The sequence below is a fragment of the Capra hircus genome, chromosome 5 (genome assembly GCF_001704415.2).
Source record: "Capra hircus breed San Clemente chromosome 5, ASM170441v1, whole genome shotgun sequence".
NCBI classification, from domain to species: domain Eukaryota; kingdom Metazoa; phylum Chordata; class Mammalia; order Artiodactyla; family Bovidae; genus Capra; species Capra hircus.
In genome coordinates, this window is record NC_030812.1 from 80,661,225 (window position 1) to 80,686,138 (window position 24,914).

Here is a 24,914-nt window from a genome sequence, read left to right on the forward strand (position 1 = left end):
ACAGAATTTAAACATAGGGTCACAGTCACCTAGGAATGGTTCAGAGTGGCACATACACCATAAATTATGTAACCTCTCCAAAGAAGGTGACAGCAGCAACCCCTAATCAGACAGACTACTACTTTTCTAGCAACAGGCATGAATATTCACAACCAATGGGATAAACAAAGGCTATAAATAGCTTCTCATCCATTCAGATCTCATTTTGCCACCCAGTAAGTCATGAAAAGACTAGTGATTTCCAAAGCTTCTGGAAAAACCCTACATGCCATGGTACAACTAAGCCTGTGAGCCACAACTATGGAGCTCACACTCTAGAGCCTGTGCTCTGGCAACGAGAAGCCACGACAATGAGAAGCCCGCACATCACAACTAGAGAATGCCCACACACAGTAATGAAGATCCAGCACAGCCAAAAATAACTAAATAAAAAAAAAAAAAAGTAACCTCAATGGACCCCTGCCTGGAATCCCTTGAATTCTGGCTCCTGGCTGGGTTTGGCTAATGGGAGGGACCAGCAGGAGACCTAGAGAATGATGGAGAGTGAGGCCACCGCTGTCTTCCCAACTCTCTCCTTATAGGGACCACGCCCCACAGCCCCGTCAGGTGGCCCACCCACCCACAGCTCGCAGCATTTCCCCCTCCCCTCTTCATATACGGGGTGTGATGGCACCCTACTCTCACCACCCTTGAGAACGGCACCCTTACTTGTTTCTGTTACTGAACCTTGGTAAAATGTCTCCTTAATAAAATATCCTGAAAATGAAGAAAAACAAAAAAGCAATTCCAAAATAATCTTCTAGTCTTTGTAACTGATAAAAAAGCAATAATATTTTATATAATGCTTGTCACTTCAGAATATTTTTCACTTAAAGAAGTACAGATATAAAATCCTTGAGGGGAAAAGAAACTCCCAAATTTTAAAAAATTTTACATTATGATTTCCACTTTCAAATAGGATGTAACAGGTCACAGCCTGCCTCTGCTCTGGCTTCAACCGGAAAAAAAGCCAGGCAGTAAAGATACCAGAGAGTTCCAGAATCAGTAAGGACTAGATGAATGTGAATTTCGGGTTGCAAGGATCTGGGAAGCATCCTTCTGAAAACCCCTACCGATTTTCTGCCCTGAGACCATTTTCCAGTTCTGTATGAGACTGGCACCTGGCCCATGTGGAAGGACTCTACTTGGGAAAAGAGAAAAGAAATGAGGTTTTTGAGCTGTCATCCAGGGTTTGTGTGACAGACTGGAATTGAAGAGTCCCCAGAATGACTGGTTTTAGTTCTGGTACTACTTCTGGAAAACTCGGGAGGCTGAATCAAGCTTCTAAAAAGCAAATCTCTTGTATTCTTGCAGTGGTTAGGAGGCAAACTCCTAGTAGAGGAAAGCCCTGTTTCAAACACACAACCAGTCTCCCTATCAAGACATCTATCTGCTAGATTCTGCTGCAAGGGCTAGAGGTTATCAAGTTAAGCTCAAAACTTCTCAAAGGCACAAGTGACTCTTAAGCAGGCTTTGAGATGTGGAAGCAGATTCACCAAGTTCCTAAACAAAATGCTTGAGAAAGAGACACAGGTGAACAAAATCTGAAAAAACTGTAACCCAGTCCCACTCCAGCTCAATTATGATTGGATTAAAATGATAAGCCAGTGATCATCTCTGCCTAAGAGAAAAAAAGAGGCAATTCTTTCTGATGGATGACGTCATATGGTAAAGAATCCGCATGCAATGCAGGAGACGCGGATTCGATCCCTGGGTTGGGAAGACTCCCTGGAGGAAGGCATGGCAACCCACTCCAGTATTCTTGCCTGGAGAACCCCTAGGGCCTGAGGAGCCTGGTGGGCTATAGTCCATGGGGTCTCAAAGAGTGGGACATGACTGAGCAACTAAGCACAGCACAGGTCTTTCACACATAATATCCGTCATGCAAATTACTAGATACTTCAGACATTTAAAGAAAATCAATCAATACTGTTGCTAGCCAGTGCATGTCCTTCTAAATTCATTTTTTAAAAGCAAAGCTATGATTACCTTTCATATATAATTTTGTACCCTGAGCTGTAATTCACTGCCAAATTTTTATTGCTTCTGAAATTACACCCAGGATTGAAGTGGGCAATTGTAAAGAATTTCTTTTTTTTCGAAGAGTAGTTGGCATGTATTAATTTTAAAGCATAAACAACAGATATTCAAATTATTGGGGGAGGGCACTTAAAAATAACCAACGTAAGCTCAAACCGATCATCATTTAGGCAGAGTCTGATTAGTTTGGAGACTTCAATTTTAATACCTCAAGTACTAAACATTTACCGTTTCACCATCCGACTTAGGTATGTATACAATACATATATGTATATATGGTCTCGTTTCTTCCTTGCCTACCACAAGAGAACCTGCTCTGATTACATTCCTAGAGGAAGCAACCTTCCATTCCACATGATCCTGTTCTCTTGTCCACACAGTCAGCTCTATTATTCACTCACTCAGTACATATTTGTTATACAACTACTGTCCCAGGCACCGTGCTCTCCTGGAACTGCCAGTCTAATATATGGAATGTTGAGCTGAGTGGGAGCTGTCAGATGAAGGCTGTGATCCCAGTAGAGGAAGAAGTATCTATAAAGGCTGGAGGCAGGAACGAGCTTAGTACGTTCAGAGCTAAATGAAGGCCAAGGTGAGGCAAGTGGCATGGGATGAGAAAGCACCTTACATATATTACTTCATTTAACTTTCACAGCAACCCTATGAGGTAGTACTATTCATATCTGTTTTACAGAATGGGAAATTGAAGCCCAGAGCAATTAAATAATCTGTCTCAAATCATACTGCTTCTCAGTGGTAGAACATGTTGCAAGGAACATAGAAACATGGTAAAAAAAAACAACACAAAAGAATAATTTCAATCTATCATGTTTCTTCTCATTGTAGGCTTGAATTCAATACAAGGAAAAACACAATAGCTACTTCATGCAATGGTCAATGAATTTGAATGTAACAGAAGGCAATGAAGCATCTGTTTCACTGAACACACAAATATGTCACCTTCTACCATCTTATTTATAACTCCCTTTGCCTACGACATGAATCACTGTAATATTCCACTTCTCATGATTACAAGTAAGGCATTGTGCTAGAGAATGGAAAACAGTTTTACTATTAAAAAAAATCCAAGTTACTCAAAAATCATGAAAAATAGGAAGAGGTTAAATATCTGTAACGGATTAAGAAGTTACTGACAACTATTTTGGTTACCAAACCTAAACTTTTAACTGAGTTATGTCAAAGAATTCAATTCAAATCAGATTAGTTTTTTAAAAATGTACTGAAAGCTAATATGCCAGATGGACACTGTACTAGATGTTGGGAATATAAAGATGAATGAAATACGCTATCCTGTCCTCAGTGACTGCACAGTCTAATCGAGCTTGGCAGACATGCATACAGGCAATAACCATAAACACAATGAAAGGAAGGCTAACTGGTGGAAGGAGGCAGGGGAAAGGAAGCTAGGAGACATCTAAGAGAGGTCACATGTGAGGTTTATTAGAGGATTCATATGAAGTTGCAAGGCTGATCAGTTTGAAAAGGTATTATAAGCAAAGAGAATAGTACATGCAAAGTTATGGAAGAACACATTCTGTTCATTAAGTTATAGGGTATATAACCTACATTTCCTGAGCAGCTGGTAATGAGGGGGTGCGTGCGTGGTTAGTCGCTTTGTCTGTGTCTGACTCTTTGTAACCCCAAGGACTGTAGCCTACTAGGCACCTATGTCCATGGAATTCTTCAGGCAAGAATACTGGAGTGGGTTGCCATTCCCTTCTCCAGGGGATCTTCCTCACCCAGGGATTGAACCCAGGTCTCCTGAATTGCAGGCCAGATTCTTTACCATTTGAGCCATGAGAGAAGCCCAATGAAGTGGTTCAGTTCAGTTCAGTAGCTCAGTCATGTCCGACTCTTTGTGACCCCATGGATTGCAGCATGCCAGGTTCCCTGCCCATCACCAACTCCCAGAATTTACTCAAACTCATGTCCATTGAGTCAGTGATGTCATCCAACCATCGTATCCTCTATTGTCCCCTTCTCCTCCTGCCTTCAATCTTTCCCAGCATCAGGGTCTTTTCAAATGAGTCAGGTCTTCACCATCTGGTGGTCAGAGTATCGGAGTTTCAGCTTCAGCATCAGTCCTTCCAATGCATATTCAGGACTGATTTCCTTTAGGATGGACTGGCTGGATCTCCTTGCTGTCCAAGGGACTCTCAAGAGTTTTCTTCAGCACCACAGTTCAAAAGCATCACTTCTTTGGCACTTAGCTTTCTTTATAGTCCAACTCTCACATCCAAACATGACCATTGGAAAAACCATAGCTTTGACTAGATAGACCTTTGTTGGCAAAGTAATATCTCTGTTTTTTAATATGCTGTCTAGGTTGGTCATAACTTTTCTTCCAAGGAGCAAGCATCTTTTAATTTCATGGCTTCAGTCACCATCTGCAGTGATTTTGGAGCCCAAAAAATAAAGTCTCTCATGTTTCCCCATCTATTTGCCATGAAATGATGGGACCAGATGCCATGATCTTAGTTTTCTGAATGTTGAGCTTTAAGCCAACTTTTTCACTCTCCTTTCACTTTCATCAAGAGGCTCTTAATGAAATGAAGTGGTAAACTGCTGTAAACAGACGTACTAAGGAGTTTAGATTTTATCCCACATAATGGGAAACCACTGAAGGATTTTATAAAGGGATATAACAGATTTGTTTTTTAGAACAATTACTTAATAGCAATATGGAAGATGGATAAGACAGGAAAATCAATAAGGCTATTATAGTTATTCTGATAAAAAATGACAAAGACCCATACAGGATAATAGCAGTAAGAATAAAGAAGAGAAAATAGTTTTAACAGATGTTTAAAAGCTAGAACTGAAAAGATCTGGTGATTTATCAGGGGAGATAGGGAGGGAAGAAAAAAGTATAACTTTAAAGAAAAAAGTATAACTTTCAAGTTTCATGACTTCAGCCACTGGATGGAAATTTTTCTTAATGGCCTTTAAGTATATAATAGGCTTCTGGGCATCAGATATAAAATGAAGTCTGCCTGAAGGCAAAGATATGAGACATATCATCATCCTACTCAAGAACAGCTGCCTACTGCCTACCACATTAAGTGAAAAAAGAAAAATCTATGTATGTATGATACACAAATCCTTCCTTTTTCTTGCTCCTTTCATTCTAATGCCCATATCACACCCTCAGGGCTAACACTAGATACATGTACAAAAACTGTCTTTTTTTCTTGTTTAAAGATTTTTTTTTTAATGTGGACCACTTTAAAACTCTCTATTGAGTTTGTTACAATTTTGCTTCTATTCCTTGTTTTGGTTTTTTGGGCACAAGCTTCCTGACCAGGGATTGAACCATACCTCCTGCATTGGAAGCAAAGTCTTAACCACTAGATCACCTGGAAGTCCCCGAAAACTGTCTTGGAAGAGATATATTAAACCTTCTAATCAGCTTCTTTACTAACAAAATTCAGACTGGGGAAATTATTCACAATCAAGAGCTCAGTAACAGAGCCTTTAGAATAAAATACATCTGGGTCTCTCCTCTGGAGATTTTGACTCTGCAAGATACAAGTATCTGTAACTTAGAAAAGCTTGACAGGTGAGTGTGATGAAAGCCCCAGCTGAAAATCAGTTATGGAGACAGATAAATTTTCAATTAAAAGATAAGTTTTAAGAACTAGCAGCTAAAGTTCAGGTTTGATTTCATCTCTTTTGTTTCCTAATATATTACCATGGAAGCTGAATAAAACTAAGTAATATGATACCATGAAAAGAATGTGAAACTCTGAAACTGCAGTTCAAGTCTGAGTTTCTTGGGTTCACAAACTCTGTGGCCTCGGGCAAAATACTTGATCTCTCCTCTAAGTCTTAATTTTTCTCAGGGGAATGAAGAAGTTATAAAGGTTATATAATGAAGAGATTGTAATAGATAAATTTTGTAGATAACTTCTAAAATAATATAGAATTAGAACATGTTTCCTTTAAATATTTGGAAAAAAAACACATAGTCAAATGAAAAACAAACCTGATCAACATATAGCCCAAATCATACATCCATGAAAATTAAGTACCTCAAACTGCTGCAAAGACATTTCTTAAACTTTGGGCATAATTACTGATTGTTGATTATTAATAAATCATTAAAAAGCTATACCAGTAAAAAATTATTGCTAACATCTAACAAGTATGCTACATTTTACATTACTAAAAAATGAATTTGTAACTCTGTCACTTTACTTTTTTAAGATGAAAACCCACTTCAAATGTCTGTTTTTGGATATCCAAAAGAATACACAATGTTTCAATAGCTGTCAATCCATGGAACATGGGCTAAGGCAACTTTTGTACTGAAGATAGTAAGACAGTGTAACTTGCTGTCTATGCAATGTAGTCAGACAAATAAGAGGCACAAATATATCTGAAAAGAATTAATTTCCAAAATATATAAAGAACTCATGCAACCCAACAGCAATAAAAGAAACAATCTGATTAAAAAATAGGCAGAGGATCTGAACAGACATTTTTCCAAGGCAGACATACAGATGGCCAAAGGTGCTTAACATCACTAATCAATGGTACCACCTCACAAACCTATTAGAATGGCTATTACCAAAGAGACATTAACGAGTGTAGGTGAGAATGTAAACTGGTGTGGCCACTATGTAAAACAGTATGAAGATTCCTCAAAAAACTAAAAACAGAACTATCATATGATCTAACAGTTCCACTTCTGGGTATTTAGCTGAAGGAAATGAAAACTTGAACTCGAAAAGGTATCTGCACCTGTTCACTGCAGGATTATTTATGATAGCCAAGGCATGGAAACAACCTAAGTGTCTATGAATGGATGAAAGGATAAAGCATAGTCAGTTAGTCACAGTCGCTCAGTCATGTCCAACTCTTTGCAATCCCATGGACAGAGATGTCTGTGGGATTCTCCAGGCAAGAACACTGGAGTGGGTTGCCATTCCCTTCTTCTTGAATCGAACTTGGGTCTCCCACATTACAGGCAGATTCTTTACTATCTGAGCCGTAAGTAGTGTGTAGATATGCGAGGGACTATCATTTAGCCATAAAAAGGAAGGGAATTCTGCCATTTTCGACAACATGGATGAACCCTGTGGGCATTATGCTAAGTGAAATAAGTCAGAGAAAGACAAACACTGTAAGATCTCACTTATGTGTGGGAATCTAAAAGAAAAACAACAACAAAAAACCTCACAGAAGCAGAGAATAACTGCTGGTTGCCAGAGGCTCGGGGTGGGCAAAATGATCGAAGGTGATCGAAAGTACAAACTTCTGGTTATAAAATAAATACGTCACAGGAATATAATGTACAGCCTGCTGGTGACCACAGTTAAGACTTGAAAGTTGCTAGGAGAGTAGATCTTAAAAGTTTCTCATCAAAAGAAAAAAATGTCTATTAACTATGTATGGTGGTGGAAGCTGACATATTGCTTGAGAGCCTATCAAAGCCCTGAAGGATATACAATAAACAAGTAGAGAAAAATAAAAAACTGAACAGTAAATTATATAACCTTTATAACACTTTTATAATATTTATTGTTAAATATTATAGTATTTATTCCTAAACCAACTTGCTTCCACTAGTACTCCTCAAAGGATAGAGTTTTCTCCTTAGGTATCAATCTCCATAGCCAACACCACCAAGCATACAGGCAACTAGTAAACATGTGCCCATCAATTAATAAACAGTTCATTTTATTGAAAGCACACTTGATATTTGCCGTGAAAATGGTTTACTCTTTCATAAACACCACAACAGTGAAAGAGGTGCCTTTTCAAACATCAAGTAAAACGCTACGGTGCATGCTCACACTCAGCTGTGTCCGACTCTTTCTGACCCCATGGACTGTAGCCCACCAGGTTCCTCTGTCCATGGAATTCTCCATGCAAGAATCCTGGAGTCGGTTGCCATGCCCTCCTCCAGGGGATCTTCTTGACCCAGGGATCAAAGCTACATCTCCTGCTTGGCAAGTGGATTCTTTACCACTGAGTTACCTGGGAAGGATCCCCTCCGCCCCTATCCCCACCAATGCTACTACATCAGTCACTACTCCCCTCTGGATGCAAATCTACACTCATTAAATAAGCCCTATGGCCTGCTCAGAGCCTGGCTCAGGATGATTTTCTAGTCTCATCTCCTACCTCTGCCTGTTGGTCATACACCCTGGCCACACCAAACTTCTGCCTGCTCTCTAAACCCACCAGACCTAGAGAGTCCTTCACCCACTTCTTCACAGCACACTCCTACTCATCTTCCAAAACCAGTCACCACTTCTGTGAAGCTTCAAGGGTGAGTTAATCTTTGTCTGCACCTCTCATAGCGTTATGTGTCAACCTCCCTTACCTGGTGAAACAGACTATACTAACCACCAAATCCTTCCAGAAATAAAGCTACTTAAAAGCAGAGGCTCATTCATTTTGATCATCTGATGGATACCCACCACTTTTAAACAAGAACAAAATCACTGAAGAATGCTAAGAAAAGCAAACAGATATTGTTCAAGCATTCTCTCTAATATAACCTGGAGATGTATATGTACGTGAAAACACATGAAAGATCACAATGAGTCCATCAACCACCAGATTAAATGGCAATTATTGCTCTGCAAAAGGATCCATTATTATTTTTACCAGAAAGTGAAAGTGAAAGTGAAGTAGCTCAGCCGTGTCTGACTCTTTGCAACCCTGTGGACTGTAGCCCACCAGGCTCCTTCCTCCATGGGATTCTCCAGTCAAGAATACTGGAGTGGGTTGCCATTTCCTTCTCCAGGGGATCTTCCCGACCCAGGGATCGAACCAGGGTCTCCCACACTGCAGGCAGATGCTTTAACCTCTGAGCCACCAGGGAAGCCCTTTTACCAGAAATACTTACAATAAAGTCCCCTTTAAAAATAAACTCTTTGTAAAATTATCCCTTTTATCCATTTTGTTATGTGACTTTTCAGAACCACTTTGTTACAAACCTAGATACATTTCTGACTGGCAACAAGACTATCATGCAGTCCAAATAAGACAGTCCAAAATTCAAACTTTAAAAGGCAACGTTGAGTAAGTAAGTATCAAAATCATTCAAGAACCCCTTCAATCTAGTTTTAGATCTCTACAATCTCTGAAGCAAGTGTTTACTTTCTTTCCCCCTCTGTCTGTATTTTAGTCTATCTTTTGTGCAAGTCACGTTGTAAAATGCTTCATTCAATCATCTCTTAACCAAATCACTTGTGGAAGGTTTAAAGAACATGCAACAAAGTTAACATTTAGGAAGGGCTTTTGTTATTATCAGTTGTGTCAGAACCTGAGTCAGATACAAGTTCTAAAAATTCGAATACAATAGGACATAGCTCTGACTTCATCTGTATAAAGTCTTTGCCAAGTTAAATCTGAGCTATACACAGAAACTGGGAATGAATGAATTTGAAATTCTAAGATACTTCGTCCTTCATTTTAGTAGTTAACAGCAATATTAATAGCCACCACTTAATGAGCACCCACTATTCACCAGACATTTCACGTAAATTCTCCCTGATCCATCCAAAAGCCCCTCAAAGAAATCTGAGCCTCAGACACTAAATGGCTGGCCAAGGCTACACAGGTAACAGGTTCATGAGTGTGTGCTCAGTTGCTTCAGCTGTGTCTGACTCTTTTTAACTCCATGAACGGTAACCTGCCAGGCTCCTCTTGTCCATGGGATTCTCCTGGCAAGACTACTGGAGTGGGTTGCCTTGCCCTCCTCCAGGGGATCTTCCCAACTCAAGAACTGAACTCAAGTCTCCTGCATCACAGATGGATTCTTTACCCACTGAGTCAGGTAACAAGAAACGAGATTCAAATTCAAATTTGAATGGTTCCAAAGATTAAAACTTGATTCACTTCTATGCTAACAATGTGTAATATTGAAATATTAACCCAAATTTCTACAAGTCTCTTTCCTTCTTTGAACTGCTTAAGGATAAATGATTTAATGTATTTCTGTTTCTCATCATCTTCTTAGCATGCAGTAATCATTCTTTGCAGCATTACTAAGACTCTGTGCCTGAAGTCTATACTTTTTGAATACAAAAATTAATACAGAAAACCTCAATTAAAACTAGAGTCGGGAATGGCTTGTAGAGGGAGTTCTCACATATTCTCACACTCCATTATTTGCATGCAGTGACCTTCACTGACATGCCGCACTGGAAGCAGCACTCTGCCTTCCCAAACAGAAAGTGCATCTAATTTACAGTTCCAAAGGAGGAATTTCTCCTTGCTCAGCAAGAGCCCAGGCAATAAGAAACCTCTCAGCTCCATAAATGAAGTCACCACCATCCTAAACTCCTACTTTCCTCCCTAGGACTTTCATTTAGAACAGACCCTCTCAACTCGCTCCTTTTCCTATAAAAGCATGCTCCCTTTGTCTTTGGATTTACGTGTGTGTGTGTGTGTGTGTGTGTGTGTGTGTGAAGTCACTTCAGTCATGTCCAACTCTGTGACCCTATGGACCACCAGGCTCTTCTGTCCATGGAATTCTCCAGGCAAGATTACTGGGATGGGTTGCCATTTCCTTCTCCAGAGGATTTTCCCAACCCATAGATTGAATCCGTGTCTTTTAAGTCTCCTGCTCTGGTAGGCGGGTTCTTTATCACTAGCACCACCTGGGAAGCCCCTTGGACTTATCTATGGTTCACCATAGATTACATTTTCCAAACTGTACTTCTGCGCTGTTTCTGAATAAACCTATTTTATTGTTTTAGATCAACAAGTTTCACTTTGATACTTCTATACAGTTAACTGTTTTGAATAGCACACAACAGTAACTTCCTTTTACTGAAGTCTAGACAAATACCTTTTTGGAGAAGTTTCAGTACCATGTTACATAAAAGTATCAACTACTTTGTCTCAATGCTACTTACAGGTAACCTCCATGGAGCTTAGCTTTTAGGTATTAAATGCTCTGAAACCAGCCTTAAAAATAAACGAATGGATTAAAAGGGGCTCTCTAAATATTTGATTTGATTAAATACCAGGTGGTAACATCAATTTCAAGTATGAATTCCATGCTGGTGAAGGAAAAAAAAAGTTTCAATTCAATAAAAATTCTGTTCCACCAGCTCTGCAAAATTTCACGGCTCATCTGCATTCTCTTAAAGCTTCTTCACTGATGTTACTTGTTTAGAAAGGATCAAGAGCCAAGTTTAATATAGGATTTATTTAATTATATCTGTTTAGGACAGTTGTGTGTGGGTAGTTATTCTGCCATCAAAGTAATTAGCATTAAGATCAAAAGCTCCTTGCGTGAATCCAGAATACAAATTTGTTTGGATTTTATGTCATGGAACCACAGAAAGAATCCAGTAAGTCAACTTTAACTGAATTTATTTACGCCTGTCATTTCCTTTGGGGCAAATTCATTTTACAGACTGCTGGCAAAATAAGAGACTCAAAACTGGTCAGCTTTTATTGTTTGGTATTAACTCTTTAAGTGGTAGCCATAGAGCTGAAGCTAATTCAGCCATGTTGTTGGTTCAAAGGGAACTTAATTACCTCAAGCCAAAGGTATTTATAAAATCAGTTGACAGGAAACAGATTAACTGCTATTATAATGTTCCTGAAGCCAGGAACTAGAAAACAAGATGAACTGTAATTAGAACAGCTCAAAAGCAAAGAGCTACCAGCTACTTTTTGTCCTTTTACTAAACTTGCAACAAAGTTTTATTTTATTATTTTTCACTCACCCTCTTGTGCTGTTTTATGATTAACATCAGTGAAATCTGCAATAAGAGTAGCTGTATGTGTTCACGGAATTACACAGAGATGAAAGGAGACTCCAAAGACCATCTAATGCAACTAACATCTGAAGAGTATGTTCCTTTTACTATATCCCCACTGAGCAACCACTCCTGGAGAAGGGAACAGCAACCTACTCCAGTATTCTTGACTGAAAAATCCCACAGACAGAGCCTGGTGGGCTTCAGTCTGCAGAGTTTGACACGACTGAGTGACACACACACACACCCCCACACACGCAAGAAGCAACCAATGGATGAAACATTTTCTACCTATTAAAGCAGCCCACTCCACCTTCAGATGAATCCTGTACAGAGCTTTCACTCAGTAAATAAATCATTATTGTTTCTACTTTGTTGTATCCTTAAAAGTCATGAAAAGCAGATCTCTTTTTTCGTATGAAGTCCTTTGAACATTTACAGAGAGTGACTTTCTCCACCTAACTTCCATTCTTTCATGTGTTCCTAACATGAAATGCAATAAGTCCCATGTCTATGTTGGGCAAGCTTCAAAAAATTAAATTTATGTATATATCTAAAATTATTTTAACTTAAAAACATATAAAACTGTGAGTTACCTAAATATATTAGTTACCAATTTTAAATGAGTTGATGCTCACACATAGCAAAATCTTCCTTATGTGTATAATTTCCTTATGTGTATACAACTCAGTAAAATCAGATACCAGACTGTTTTTATACTGTTTCAATAATTGCCCTAACTGCCCCTAATGTATACAAGTGAAAAGTTCACATGAACGACTACATGTTAACTAAAATTTTAATAAACATTTAACATACTTTCTATAAAGTTTTAGAGTTTTGTTTTGTAGTTTACTTGAATAACAGGATGAATTATGTAGTTTCAAGTAATATAGATGTGATCTCCCTTCCATTACTTTGACAACTTTCACCCAAAGTCAAACAAATAAAAAAACAAATAAAAATTTTTGCATTTTTTTTAGCCTAAGCCAGAACCTGAATTTAAGGCATTTTAGTCATCTGATTTCTGAAGGTCCTGAGATGGACTGCATAATATATTTCAAGATCCTCACTTTCAATATCAGTAGAAGTTACCTTAAAACATTTTACATGTCCTTACCTTAAACAGCAGTTCATTAAACTCTCAACTGAATGCTGGATACACAGACTGTTTTGAAAGGCTAACATCTCTCAAACTACAATGACAAAATTATTAAACATTCATTCTGCAGTCACTTACCCAAGACTCATGGTATAAAACTGTTAGTAGATACATTGCATAATCATAATTCTGCCTCTTTAAAGGGCACCTTTAAAAGACAGAGGGAAGAAGTCAAAATGGTAAACTTTCAGTATACAGAATAATTTGCAAAGTACACAAATACTAAATACAAAGGATAACTTATATTCAGGAATTCCCTATCTGCCTTAAGAAAATTCTGTCCTTGGAATAAGAATTATCTATGCACTTTATGACTTGAGGACATTGAAAACTGATGCTATTTTTGTTTTTATTTAGAGGATCTCTTCGCTTTCACTACTAACAAAGTTATTTACATATGATAATAGCTTTACACTATTTTTAATATGACTGTGTCAAACCCAAGTGCCTTTCATGATCTCAGGGCTACGAGTCTGCGATGACAGGAACATATCTGCTATGTTTCTTTAAAGAATATAGAGAGACAGATGGTAATCTAGAAGTTCACCCTGATCTCCCCAGAGCTGACTCTTTTAAAAATGAGCTACACAACACAATGCTGTATTTTTATGCTGTCATATTTAAAATGGAACTAATGGCCCAATATTAGATAAACGTCTACATGAATAGGAGCTGGCATTAGCTTTTAGGTTACAAAAGTAATAGAGAAACGGAAGTAATTACTTCTAATTTCTTTCAATATAAAATAAAACTATCACATGACAGTTGACTTCAATTGTACTCTGTTTATTCTGTATTTGGTTTAATAGTTTTCTATACAGTTGTTACAGTAAAACATATGTATACTCTGATCCCTGTAAACTTAGGGGAAAAAAAGCAACATTATCAGAAACTTAAAAAAATTTCTAACAGTAACACTTTTTTAAAATATAAATTTATTTAACAGTAACATTTTAAAGGTATTTTTAACAATTGCAAAGACTAAAAACACAGTGCTATTTTATGTTCTCTGAAGCTAGCAAGAACATATTATTAATGTATTAATATTTCAAATCTATTTCTCCCTGAGCTTTTTCCACCCCTCATTCAGTAGCCTGAATGTTAGGCTACTTCTCTATACCACTAAGAAGCAAGACATAAAACCTAACTGATATGGCTGATTCATGCTGATATATGGCAGAAATCAACACAATATTGTAAAACAGTTATCATTCAATTAAAAACAAATTTTAAAAAAACCTAATTAATACTGACACCTCCCAATGCTTTGAAACTAGGATAAGGCGGCAGAGAGGATATCTGCCATTTGCTTTTCTTTATATTTTGACATAATTTAGAAACAACCAAAGTATAATTCTAGAAACAAAATAATCATTTAGCAAAAACATACCAACAGCCTTGCTTTACCTTAAATGATCTAATTTATAAATTCATATACAATAAATTTAATACCGCTTTTACAAACGTTGAGGCTAGCAATGAAATTGTGCTTATTTACAAAAGTGCCCTGATACATTAAATTTCCACATTTAATAATCTTGATTTTGAAATGTAAGATTTCCATACTTTGATTTTGCAGAAAGCTGTTAAAGCATTAATCACTGGCAAATTATACTTCGTTTCCTTCTAACATCTTCCCTGAGTTTTACATGCACAAATATATTAAAAATAACAATAATTTAACTCAGCTACACAAGCCTCTCCTTGAACACAAAGACCACATCAATAGGAGGCTAGTGTGAGGATATTAAAATATGAATGAGACAACTCCTCTGACCTAATAGGTTAATATCAGGCCTGCCAGGGGACTGGAGAACAACAAAGCAACACATGTGATGATACATTGAACTATTCTTTACCTGTCTGTCTTGATGGTAAGCACATCTGTGCTCTTGCAGTATCGATCTCCCACTAGTTTAATGAGTTTCTTCTTTGCATGATCATCCAAATTCAAACTGGAAAGTTTAACCTTAAAAATACATGAAAAAATTTTGAAAAAAATTATATGCTTTAAATGAAAAAAAAAACAGTGGCAATATTATCTATACTAACATTAAAAAAGAAACCTTTTCAAACTCCTTTGTATACAGAATTATCAATTCACAAGTATCATGAAGCCTGATCTTATTCACAGGGGGGAAAAAAAAGGGAGCAAACTGGGAGTTCTTTGAACGTTCTGGGCATAAGTACCTTTCCTAAAAGAATCAATGACATGTCTCTTGGATGAAATCACAGTGCTTATGAGTAGCAGTAACTAGTAGAATTCAACTCAATAAGTGTTAGTAAAGCTGTTTTTAAAAATAAATAGATGAAAAAAAATTTTTTAATAAAAAAATAAAAATACATGGATGAAACATACAGGCTTTAAGGACTCCTACCATGCAAGTGTGAGACCCATATCACTGCAACAGTTTAGGGGCATTTATTTTAAGAGCTGCAGATATCTCAAGGAAGCCAGAATAAAGCACCATGAGGGGTCAAAACATTTGAAATGATTTGGTTCAACATCTCTCAAAATGCTAGTCCCACAAGCTACTAAAAAGAATTTTAAAAGAATTTACTTCATTAAAACGGCTCTCTCTACTGAATCTATTTAGGAAATGCTGAATTAAACTGGGTTCTTCATGGCAGGATTTCTTAGACAAAGAAAAATGTTAAAGAGCATTCTGAAATTTCAAAATGCAGGACGGTGATGTAATAATTTTCAAATTTATTCAACTTGTGATTCCACTTTTCAAGGGTAATTCATGAACTTAGTCTTTCTTAAAACATATTTTGGGAAATGCTGGGCTAAATGAGCGTACTTTTTAATTTGCACAGAATTATGGCCTTGGCTGAAAGGTATTATCCAGTGATAAACAGGCTGGATCCAGGAAAACGGGTTACAGGCTAGAATACAGTCAAGTGAGGTAAACTAAAGATTATCTTTCCATGGAGAGCATTGAGCATATGCAAGAATTAAAACTATATGGAGTAAAAGGCTAAATAAGATTTTGAAATCCCACATATTTCTTCTTTCTAGCTTCAATAACCCAGCATTTCTCTCAAGACAACTGTAGCATAAGAGCTTATTTATTTTCCCATTTTTCCCACTAGGTCACAAACTCCTGAGAGTAAGAACAATGTCCATCTTGTTCCTGGCAGTGACCTCGCACCTAAAAAGCACGCAACATGTATTAGCTAAACAAAATCATACATTTTAAAAAGGGAGGATATGCTGTTTCTTTTTTAAGCACAGTGAATTTTTTTTATTTGGATTAGAGAAAATAGGAAATAAATAAATATGAATGCAAAACCGTTAGTAAGAACAATGACAATTAAATATTAATTCCAGAGGATGATCATATGGTGTAGGCAATGCGAAATTACTAGTCTTCTGAAAAGAATTTATGCCAACAATCAGGTTACTAGTCTGAGGGATAAAATATTAGTTTTATGATGACTCTGATCGCTAGCATTATTGAGAATTACCTATAAGAAAACCAAAAATATACCTACATTGTGATTATTATTATGAAAATATATGCATCCATACAGATACAGTACAGAGAAAGAAACAGATTTTACATTCAGGTATTGAGAACGTAGTGATTTTTCCCTTTTAAAACTTGTTCAATAAAACTCAAGATATTTAACAATAATTTTTAGAATTTACCATTAAAACAATTTGTGTTTCTAGCTTCTTATGTGAGAAAGTCAAAAACAAAAATTGGCAGCAATGCTGATCATTACTGTGACAACTGCTTTAAAACTCATGTTCACATGAACATTTTAATGGTCAAAAGTTATATAGGGTCTTATGCCAGAAACTCATAAATACTGCAGAAGCAGCTATGTGGTACACTCCCGCCACCTACTAGCACTCAAAGGCACTGCAAAATTGTAGTCTTTAACCTGGACTAAAACTCTTACTTTGAAGTTGACTGACATTTATTTGTCATTCTTTTTCCAAAATTCAAAAGAATCCTTAGACCTTTTTTTTACAAGTTACTATATCTTAAAGGGTCAGTATTAAACTATTAACATTATGCTCCAAACAATGGTGACCTTCCAAATCAGAGGTGGTTGCAGTAGGGTGTATATCTTCAAATGTCCACTTAGAATGACATAAATTGAAAGAGGTCTAAATGTGTGAAATAGTTTCTCTATTTATAAGAATATGCAATTAGTTAAAGAACAATGGCATTAACACATAAGCCAAGAACTGGACTTCATGGCTAGATTTCTACTTAACAGATGCTGCTACTGCTAAGTCGCTTCAGTCGTGTTCGACTGTGTGCGACCCCATAGATGGCAGCCCACCAGGCTCCCCATCCCTGGGATTCTCCAGGCAAGAACACTGGAGTGGGTTGCCATTTCCTTCTCCAATGCATGAAAGTGAAAAGTGAAAGTGAAGTCGCTCAGTCGTGTCCGACTCTCAGCGACCCCATGGACTGCAGCCTACCAGGCTCCTCTGTCCATGGGATTTTCCAGGCAAGAGTACTGGAGTGGGGTGCCATTGCCTTCTCCTTCTCTTATCTCTTAACAGATAAGTGACTTTAAACAAATCAGGTGATCTTCCTGTCTGTTTCCTCATTTATAAAACAGAAAGAATTTACAGAAGTTTTGTCAGGAGTAAGTGAGATTAAATAGAAGAAAGCACTTTTAAAGTAAAATCCTACACAAATATGTTACTTTAAATTCTGAACTACTTCTATGACTTATCACAAAACATGATACCAACTCTTCCTTCCCTGAATTTAAAAATCTGAGTATCTCTAAATAATATTTTACAATAGTTGATTATCTTCACAATATTACATTAAATCATGCTGGTCTATACATTTTAGTCTCACTGTTTCACCTGCTTCTACCCTTAGACCACAATACCAGTCTGGACACTACCTCTGAGCCTCAACTATCAGCAGATGCACTGAAACTAGTTCCAAAGGGCAGCCAGGAGTCAGGCAGGGGGTATAAGGGACGGCGGAAGGTGTGGCGTGGTGGCATGCGACAAGGAGCAGATCGGCAGGGATGGCCACAGGATACAGTGAGTGGCATCTGTGGGCGTACTTTAAATAAAGCACTGATTATTTTTATGCAAAACAAAATCAGCTGATTTAGAACCAGTAGGGACCTTACTGTATACTCTAGTACTTAAGACTAAGGTCCACAAAAACTAAACCTCAAAACATGAATTAGAATCTAAGTTTCCTAGAAATTCCCTGGCGGTCCCGTGGTGAGGACTCCACTGATTGCTGTGGGTCCAGGTTCAGTCTCTGATTGGGGAACTAAGATCCCATAAGCCCCATGGTACGGCCAGAAAAAAAGAATCTGGGTTTCTCTGGGTTCAGAGATTTTACCATAAAACACAGAACTCAGCGTTTTGTTGTTATCATTATTTTAAAAGAAGTAATATTTATTAAGTTCTTAAAAATGTATGAGGTATTATTAGTCTATAATAGACACTCTGTTAACCCACGGAACGGTATCAGTAAAGCAGACTTTTAAGTTCTCCTGTTTTCCTTTGTCAATCTATGTTTCATAAAATGTATACAATAAATCTTTTGTAATTTTTATATTTCAAGTATCTCTAAATACATAATTATATTGCTAGACACTTAAACTATCCTATGGAATTTTTTTTAAAATGCTGAAAAGCTTCAAAAATTCATTTCATAACCCTGACACTGAAACTCAAAGAAAGAAAATTACAAGTTATATATGGCTGCTTCTGCTACTGCTAAGTCACTTCAGTCGTGTCCGACTCTGTGCGACCCCATAGACGGCAGCCCAGCAGGCTCCGCCGTCCCTGGGATTCTCCAGGCAAGAACACTGGAGTAGGTTGCCATTTCCTTCTCCAGTGCATGAAAGTGAAAAGTGAAAGTGAAGTCGCTCAGTCGTGTCCGACTCTTAGCGACCCCATGGACTGCAGCCTACCAGGCTCCTCTGCCCATGGGATTTTCCAGGCAAGAATACTGGAGTGGGGTGCCATTGCTTTCTCTGTAGTTATGGCTATAACACTGAAAAAATTTCTAAAATTAAATTTTGCCTATTTGTTAGCATACAATGCAAAGATGGTTGCACAGATTTTCAGCATATTTTTGCAGTAAATTGGAGTCTTCCAATTTAAAATACAGATTACATGGAGTACAAAAACAAACTTTTTGTATTGGAAAGCCCCTCAAAAAGGTGGGCAGTCACCCTCTAGAATAGGTGACTCAAAAGTACATTAGTAAAGGATCTCTGGACAAAGGGCTGATTCTAGGAATGGGACAGGAGTACCTAAAATGAACTAGGAGCACTTTGTGGTGTCAAAAAATGAAGATGTGTTTAAAACAAAAATGATGGGGCATGGCCAGGAACAGAGGGGCCAAGTGAATAAGTGTCCAACTGCCAAAACCAAAACAATTTGAGCAACACAATGAAGTATTACTGGACCAAAATCCAAGGGATGAAATAAATATCCGAGTCCACACTGATATAAATTCATGATTGAATAAATAAACAAATGGAGGTGAACAGACAAATTCCCCACATACAACAATTCCAAATAATCTGTGTGATCCTTCTCCCTCAAGGTGGTGGAGTATAACTTCCATAAATGTGGGCTATGCAGAGTGACTTCCTTCTAAAGGGTATACTATGGAAAGGAAGAAAAAAAAGAGTAATTTTAAAGTGGAGAAAGGTCTAAGCTGCATCACCAATGATAAATCAAGTGAGCAACCTATACCCTTGCTCTGACACTATGAGAATGCCACTTTGCTTGAGGCTTTTTCCCCCAAAATGCAGAACAGTCCAACCATGAGAAAAACATCAAACAAATTCAAATAAATCAAAACTGAAGGACATTCCACAAAATACATAACTGGTACTTCTCAAAACTGTCAAAGGCACCAAAAACAAGGAAATTCTGAGAAATAGTCAAGAAGAGCCTAAGGAGACAAAATGACTAATGCAATGTGGTACCCTGGATGGGATTCTGAAAAAAAAAAAAAAAAAAAAAAAACAGATAAAAACTAAGGAAATCTGAATAAAGTATGGACTTTTAATTAAAAGCATATCAATAGTGATTCATTCATTAGTTGTAACAAATGTACCAAAGTACCATAAGATATTAACAATAGGAGATATTTGCTGAGACATAAGGAATGATGCTAAAGCTGAAACTTCAGTACTTTGGCCATCTCATGCGAAGAGTTGACTCACTGGAAAAGACTCTGATGCTGGGAGGGATTGGAGGCAGGAGGAGAAGGGGACGACAGAGAATGAGATGGCTGGATGGCATCACCAACTCGATGGACGTGAGTTTGAGTAAACTCCGGGAGTTGGTGATGGCCAGGGAGGCCTGGCGTGCTGCGATTCATGGGGTCGCAAAGACTCGGACATGACTGAGCGACTGAACTGAATTGAACTGAACAGCAAACTCTGTACTATCCTTGAAACCTCTCTGTAAATCTATTCTAAAAGTAACAGTTTAATTTTTAAAAAACTGTCCATGACTGCTGTCTGAGAAAGATACAGCATGTGCATCAAGAAACAAGGGTTTCCAATACTAACTTAGGAGTTACTAGGCCACATGTGGAACTGCACTGGCGTGTGGCATGTTCCTGGTGAGTGAGGCAGGGCTTTGATGTTCCTCCAAAGCAACATGAGATAAAGACAAATGGTCCTAAATAAAATATTAAAATAGCAAATCAGTCAGTGGTAAAGTAAAAGAATAATGTACCATAAACTGATCAGGACTCAGAAATAATTCAGTAATTGAAAATCTAGAAATATAACTCGTTACTTTAAAAAATTCAAAGGAGATCATTCCAAACATACTAGTAAACTAGGAACAGGAAATGGCAACCTACTCCAGTACTCTTGCCTGTAAACTCCCATGGACGGAGAAGCCTAGTGGGCTGCCGTCTATGGGGTCGCATAGAGTTGGACACGACTGAAGCGACTTAGCAGTAGCAGCAGGAATAGGATATGTCGTTAACATAATAGGGACTACTATCTCAAATTGGGGTCCATTTCAGAGTTAAAGGCTAAACACTAGAGGCACACACATTTCAGAGCAGCACAAGGGACTACATAAACATTTTAGAAACTAATGCAAAGGAAAACAAAAACCAAGATGTTAAAAATGAAAATTACCATTAATTATCATTTATTTCTTGAGAAAAGACTCAAAGAACCAACTGAAAAGTCCCAGCATTCAGATTTTGGTCTCCAAACATCAATGTTCACTAAAATGTATCAGAGTTCCTAGAGAAATAGCTAATTCCAGGTCTGAGATACGAAATACACTATAAAAGGAGCCTGGGCCATCTTGTGTCAGAAGGCAAGGAAATTTTCAAATGCTAATGGGACTGTTAAAAAAAAAAAAAGGACATAGGAATCAGCTGAGACTCCTACTGGCCAAAGTTTGGATACACTTCGGATATCAAAAAGAATACGATTTTATTTGATTAAAATTTGCTGAACATACCTATCTACACTTACCTGTTCAAGGGAAATGGAAAATATATAACCTCACATTAGAGAAAGATTGTGTTGTCAGTCTCTTAGGCACGTGATCAATCTCAGCATACTAAAAATATAGTAACCAGACTTTACGTGCCTTCTCATGGAATGCAATATAAAATACATAGCAACATCTCTCAAATACTGTTGTCACAGTTACCTGTAACGTAATCAGCCCCTTAAATCGAACTTCCAGCTTATATGAAATACAGAAAAATAAGGTAAATGACATCAGGATGCATTAACAAATGCAGAAGGTAGGGAATGCTGCAGAATAAAACGCCTGTCTCTTTAACTTGTCTATGTCATGGTGGGGGTGGCAGGTCGGGGAGTGGGAAAAGGAGTAGCAGGGTCCTTTGCTGTTCTAGATTTAAAAAGACGTAAATAACATTGCAGGCAAATGCAACTGTGTTTGACTGGATCCTGGTGTAAACAACTCAAATGTCTACTGACTGTTAAGTGGATAAATAAAAATGAAGTGAAAGTGTAAATTGCTCAGTTATGTCTGATTCTTTCCAACACCATGGACTATAGCCGCCCCCCAGACTCCTCCGTCCGTGGAATTCTCCAGACAAGAACACTGGAGTGGGTTGCCATTTCCTTCTCCACGGGATCGTCCTGACCCAGGGACTGAGCCCAGTTCTCCTAGTACTGCAGGTGGACTCTCTATCTGAGCCACCAGGGAAGCCCAAGTGGATAAAAAAAAAATGTGGTGTATCCATAAAATGAAATATTATTTGGCAATAAAAAGAAATGAACTGATACATGCTATAACAGATGAAACACTGAAAGCATTATACTAGGCAAAAGCATACACGTTATATTATTCATTTACATGAAATGTCAAGAATAGGCAGATCCACAAAAAAAGAAAGTAAGAGCAGTAGTTGATAGGAGCTTGGGGGAAGTAAAGAACACTGGAGAAAAGGGAGTGACTGATAATGGGTATGGGATTTCCTTTCTATGGTGATGAAAATTTCTGGAGTTAAGTAGTGGTGACGGTTGCACATTTCTGTGACTATGCTAAAAACCACTGAGCTGTAAACTTTAAAAGGATGAATTCTACAGTATGTGAATTATCTCAATAAAGCTGCTATTAAAAAGAAAAAATAAGTTTGTAAGAAATCAATACAGCATCAAAATGGGCAAAGGAGCAAAAAAAAGTATTTTACAAAGGAATAAACTTTCACCCTCACTGAATTCAAAGACATATATATTTCAAATAAAACTTTTACCTATCAACCTACTAGGTAATAATAATATCTAATCTGGTAAGAGTACAGGAAAATACAGGCTTTTTCACAATCTGCTGGTATTGTATTCGGAGGAGTTTTATATAATCAAAAAACTATCACAATACATATAAAAAATCCTTAAAAGATCTATATCCTTTGACCTGACTTCTCATTTTAGTAAGTTATCTGAGGAACATAATCAGAACTATATATAAATATTAATTTCTAAGAATATTCATTATATGTTTCTAATAAAGAAAACTGTTAGAAAGCCTAAATGTATCAGTTTTATAGTCATACATACAAAATACTATTATAAAATAAGGTGTTATAATAATTCTTATTTTTAAAAAAATAACTCTTACCCTTAAGGTCACTACTCGTGCTTTGGGGTTTCGAATAGATGGTCCTGATGAAACATAATCAGCTGTGTCAATTTCAATTGGAAAATGCTTCTCACATTTCTCATCACTGTCTAACGCAGCGGGCCACTCAGTGCAAAAATCTGATAATTAAAAAAAATTTCAATTGTAGTTTTATAATTCTCATTGTAATATATATTACCAGACAAAATCAAATTATTGAGGGAGATCACCTTTCAGGATACATGAAATGAAAGAACAGATTCTCTTCTGCACTTTATATACATCATCATTCCACATGCATCACTTTTCTTCCTAGGTGAACTCTAATTAGGTGATTTAATTAAGGGAATGATTTAGCTAGTTCAGGTTGGATGGGGAGCAGTAAGTTAAAAGGGAACTATGACCTGATGGAAGCTTATTATAGCTTTACACATATCTGTTATGAGACAGTGTTAATTTCTGACCAACTGAAAGCAAAAAATTTCATAGAGCCTGGAGCATGATTGTTTTTGAAATGGCAATAGGTAATATGAATTCACATCCAAATGAAGGTTATTAAAACTCAGTTGAAGGGGAAACGGAAGTGAGCGGCAGGGCCAGCTGATCATAACAGGGTTGAGAGTTTGTGCGCCGAACAAGTTGAACATGAATGCCAGAGGACTTGGATCTCAGCTAAAGGACAGTATTCCAGTTACTGAGCTCTCCAGCAAGTAGACCTTTTGAAAGTCATGATCTTCGAAAAGGTCCCTCTTGTGTGAAAAATGAACTTCTGCCCAGTCATCCTCTTGAATTATCAGAAAAAAATTACCAGCTCAACCAAGATAAGATGAACTTCTCCACACTGAGAAACATCCAGGCTCTATTTGCACCACTAAAACTGCAGACGGAATTCAAGGCAGGGCAGCAGGTTAAGCCTCTTCCATTTCCTCCAAGCTCAACCCTTTCACTGGATATTTTGAGGGGTAATGATGAGACTATTTGGAGAAGGCAATGGCAACCCACTCCAGTACTCTTGCCTGGAGAATCCCATGGACAGAGGAGCCTGGTAGGCTGCAGTCCATGAGGTTGCTAAGAGTCAGATACGACTGAGCGACTTCACTTTCACGCATTGGAGAAGGAAATGGCAACCCACTGCAGTGTTCCTGCCTTGAGAATCCCAGGGACGGGGGAGCCTGGTGGGCTGCCGTCTATGGGGTCGCAGAGTCGGACACGACTAAAGCAACTTAGCAGCAGCAGCAGCAGATGAGACTACTGGATTTGAAGACATTCTTAATGACCCATCAAAAAGTGAACTAATAGGAGAACTGCATTTGATGGCTGAATATAAACTTGGCTTACTGTAATGCCGTGTGCTGTTCATGGAAGTAGAGGGGCTGCATCTAGTTTATAGTTTCTTTCTCCTATAATTTGATGTGTACAACGTTAAAAGTACTGATACATGGAAAAAAAAAAATCAGCTGAAGGAAGTAATAGAAGCTCTGAAGAGTTCTAAGAGGGGATTCCCAGGTGGTCCAGTGGGTAGGACTTGGTGCTTTCACTGTCGTGGCCCAGGTCAGGGAACTAACATCCACCAAGCCACGTAGCGCAAGCTCTACCAGAGAAGTGAGATGTTGTCCATCTTCTTTCCGAAATTGAGTCAACAGGGCCTCTAACTGTAAGAGCCTCAGCTTTAAATGATCCTTAATTCATGTTTCTTTTGACTTCTGAGCTCCTGGCACTAAATGGAAAGAAGAACAGACTTGTCCGCATATTCACGCAAGACAGCCAGTCTGGAGAGAGTGGGTCTATATCTGAGATCTGGGCTACAACCAGAAGTTCTAAGCCCAGA

The 24,914-nt window shown here is 37.8% G+C and overlaps 1 protein-coding gene across 1 annotated transcript in view; it reads right to left on the reverse strand.

The window, feature by feature from the left end:
- MRPS35 (mitochondrial ribosomal protein S35) overlaps window positions 1–24,914 on the reverse strand; it is a 47,134-nt gene that overhangs the window by 4,333 nt on the left and 17,887 nt on the right. The window contains exons 5-7 of the mRNA XM_005680715.3: window positions 23,087–23,226; window positions 14,853–14,962; window positions 13,072–13,141 (exon numbers count right to left, since the gene is read on the reverse strand). Coding sequence (XP_005680772.2) covers window positions 13,072–13,141; window positions 14,853–14,962; window positions 23,087–23,226 — 320 coding nt within the window. The remainder of the gene's footprint in view (window positions 1–13,071; window positions 13,142–14,852; window positions 14,963–23,086; window positions 23,227–24,914) is intronic.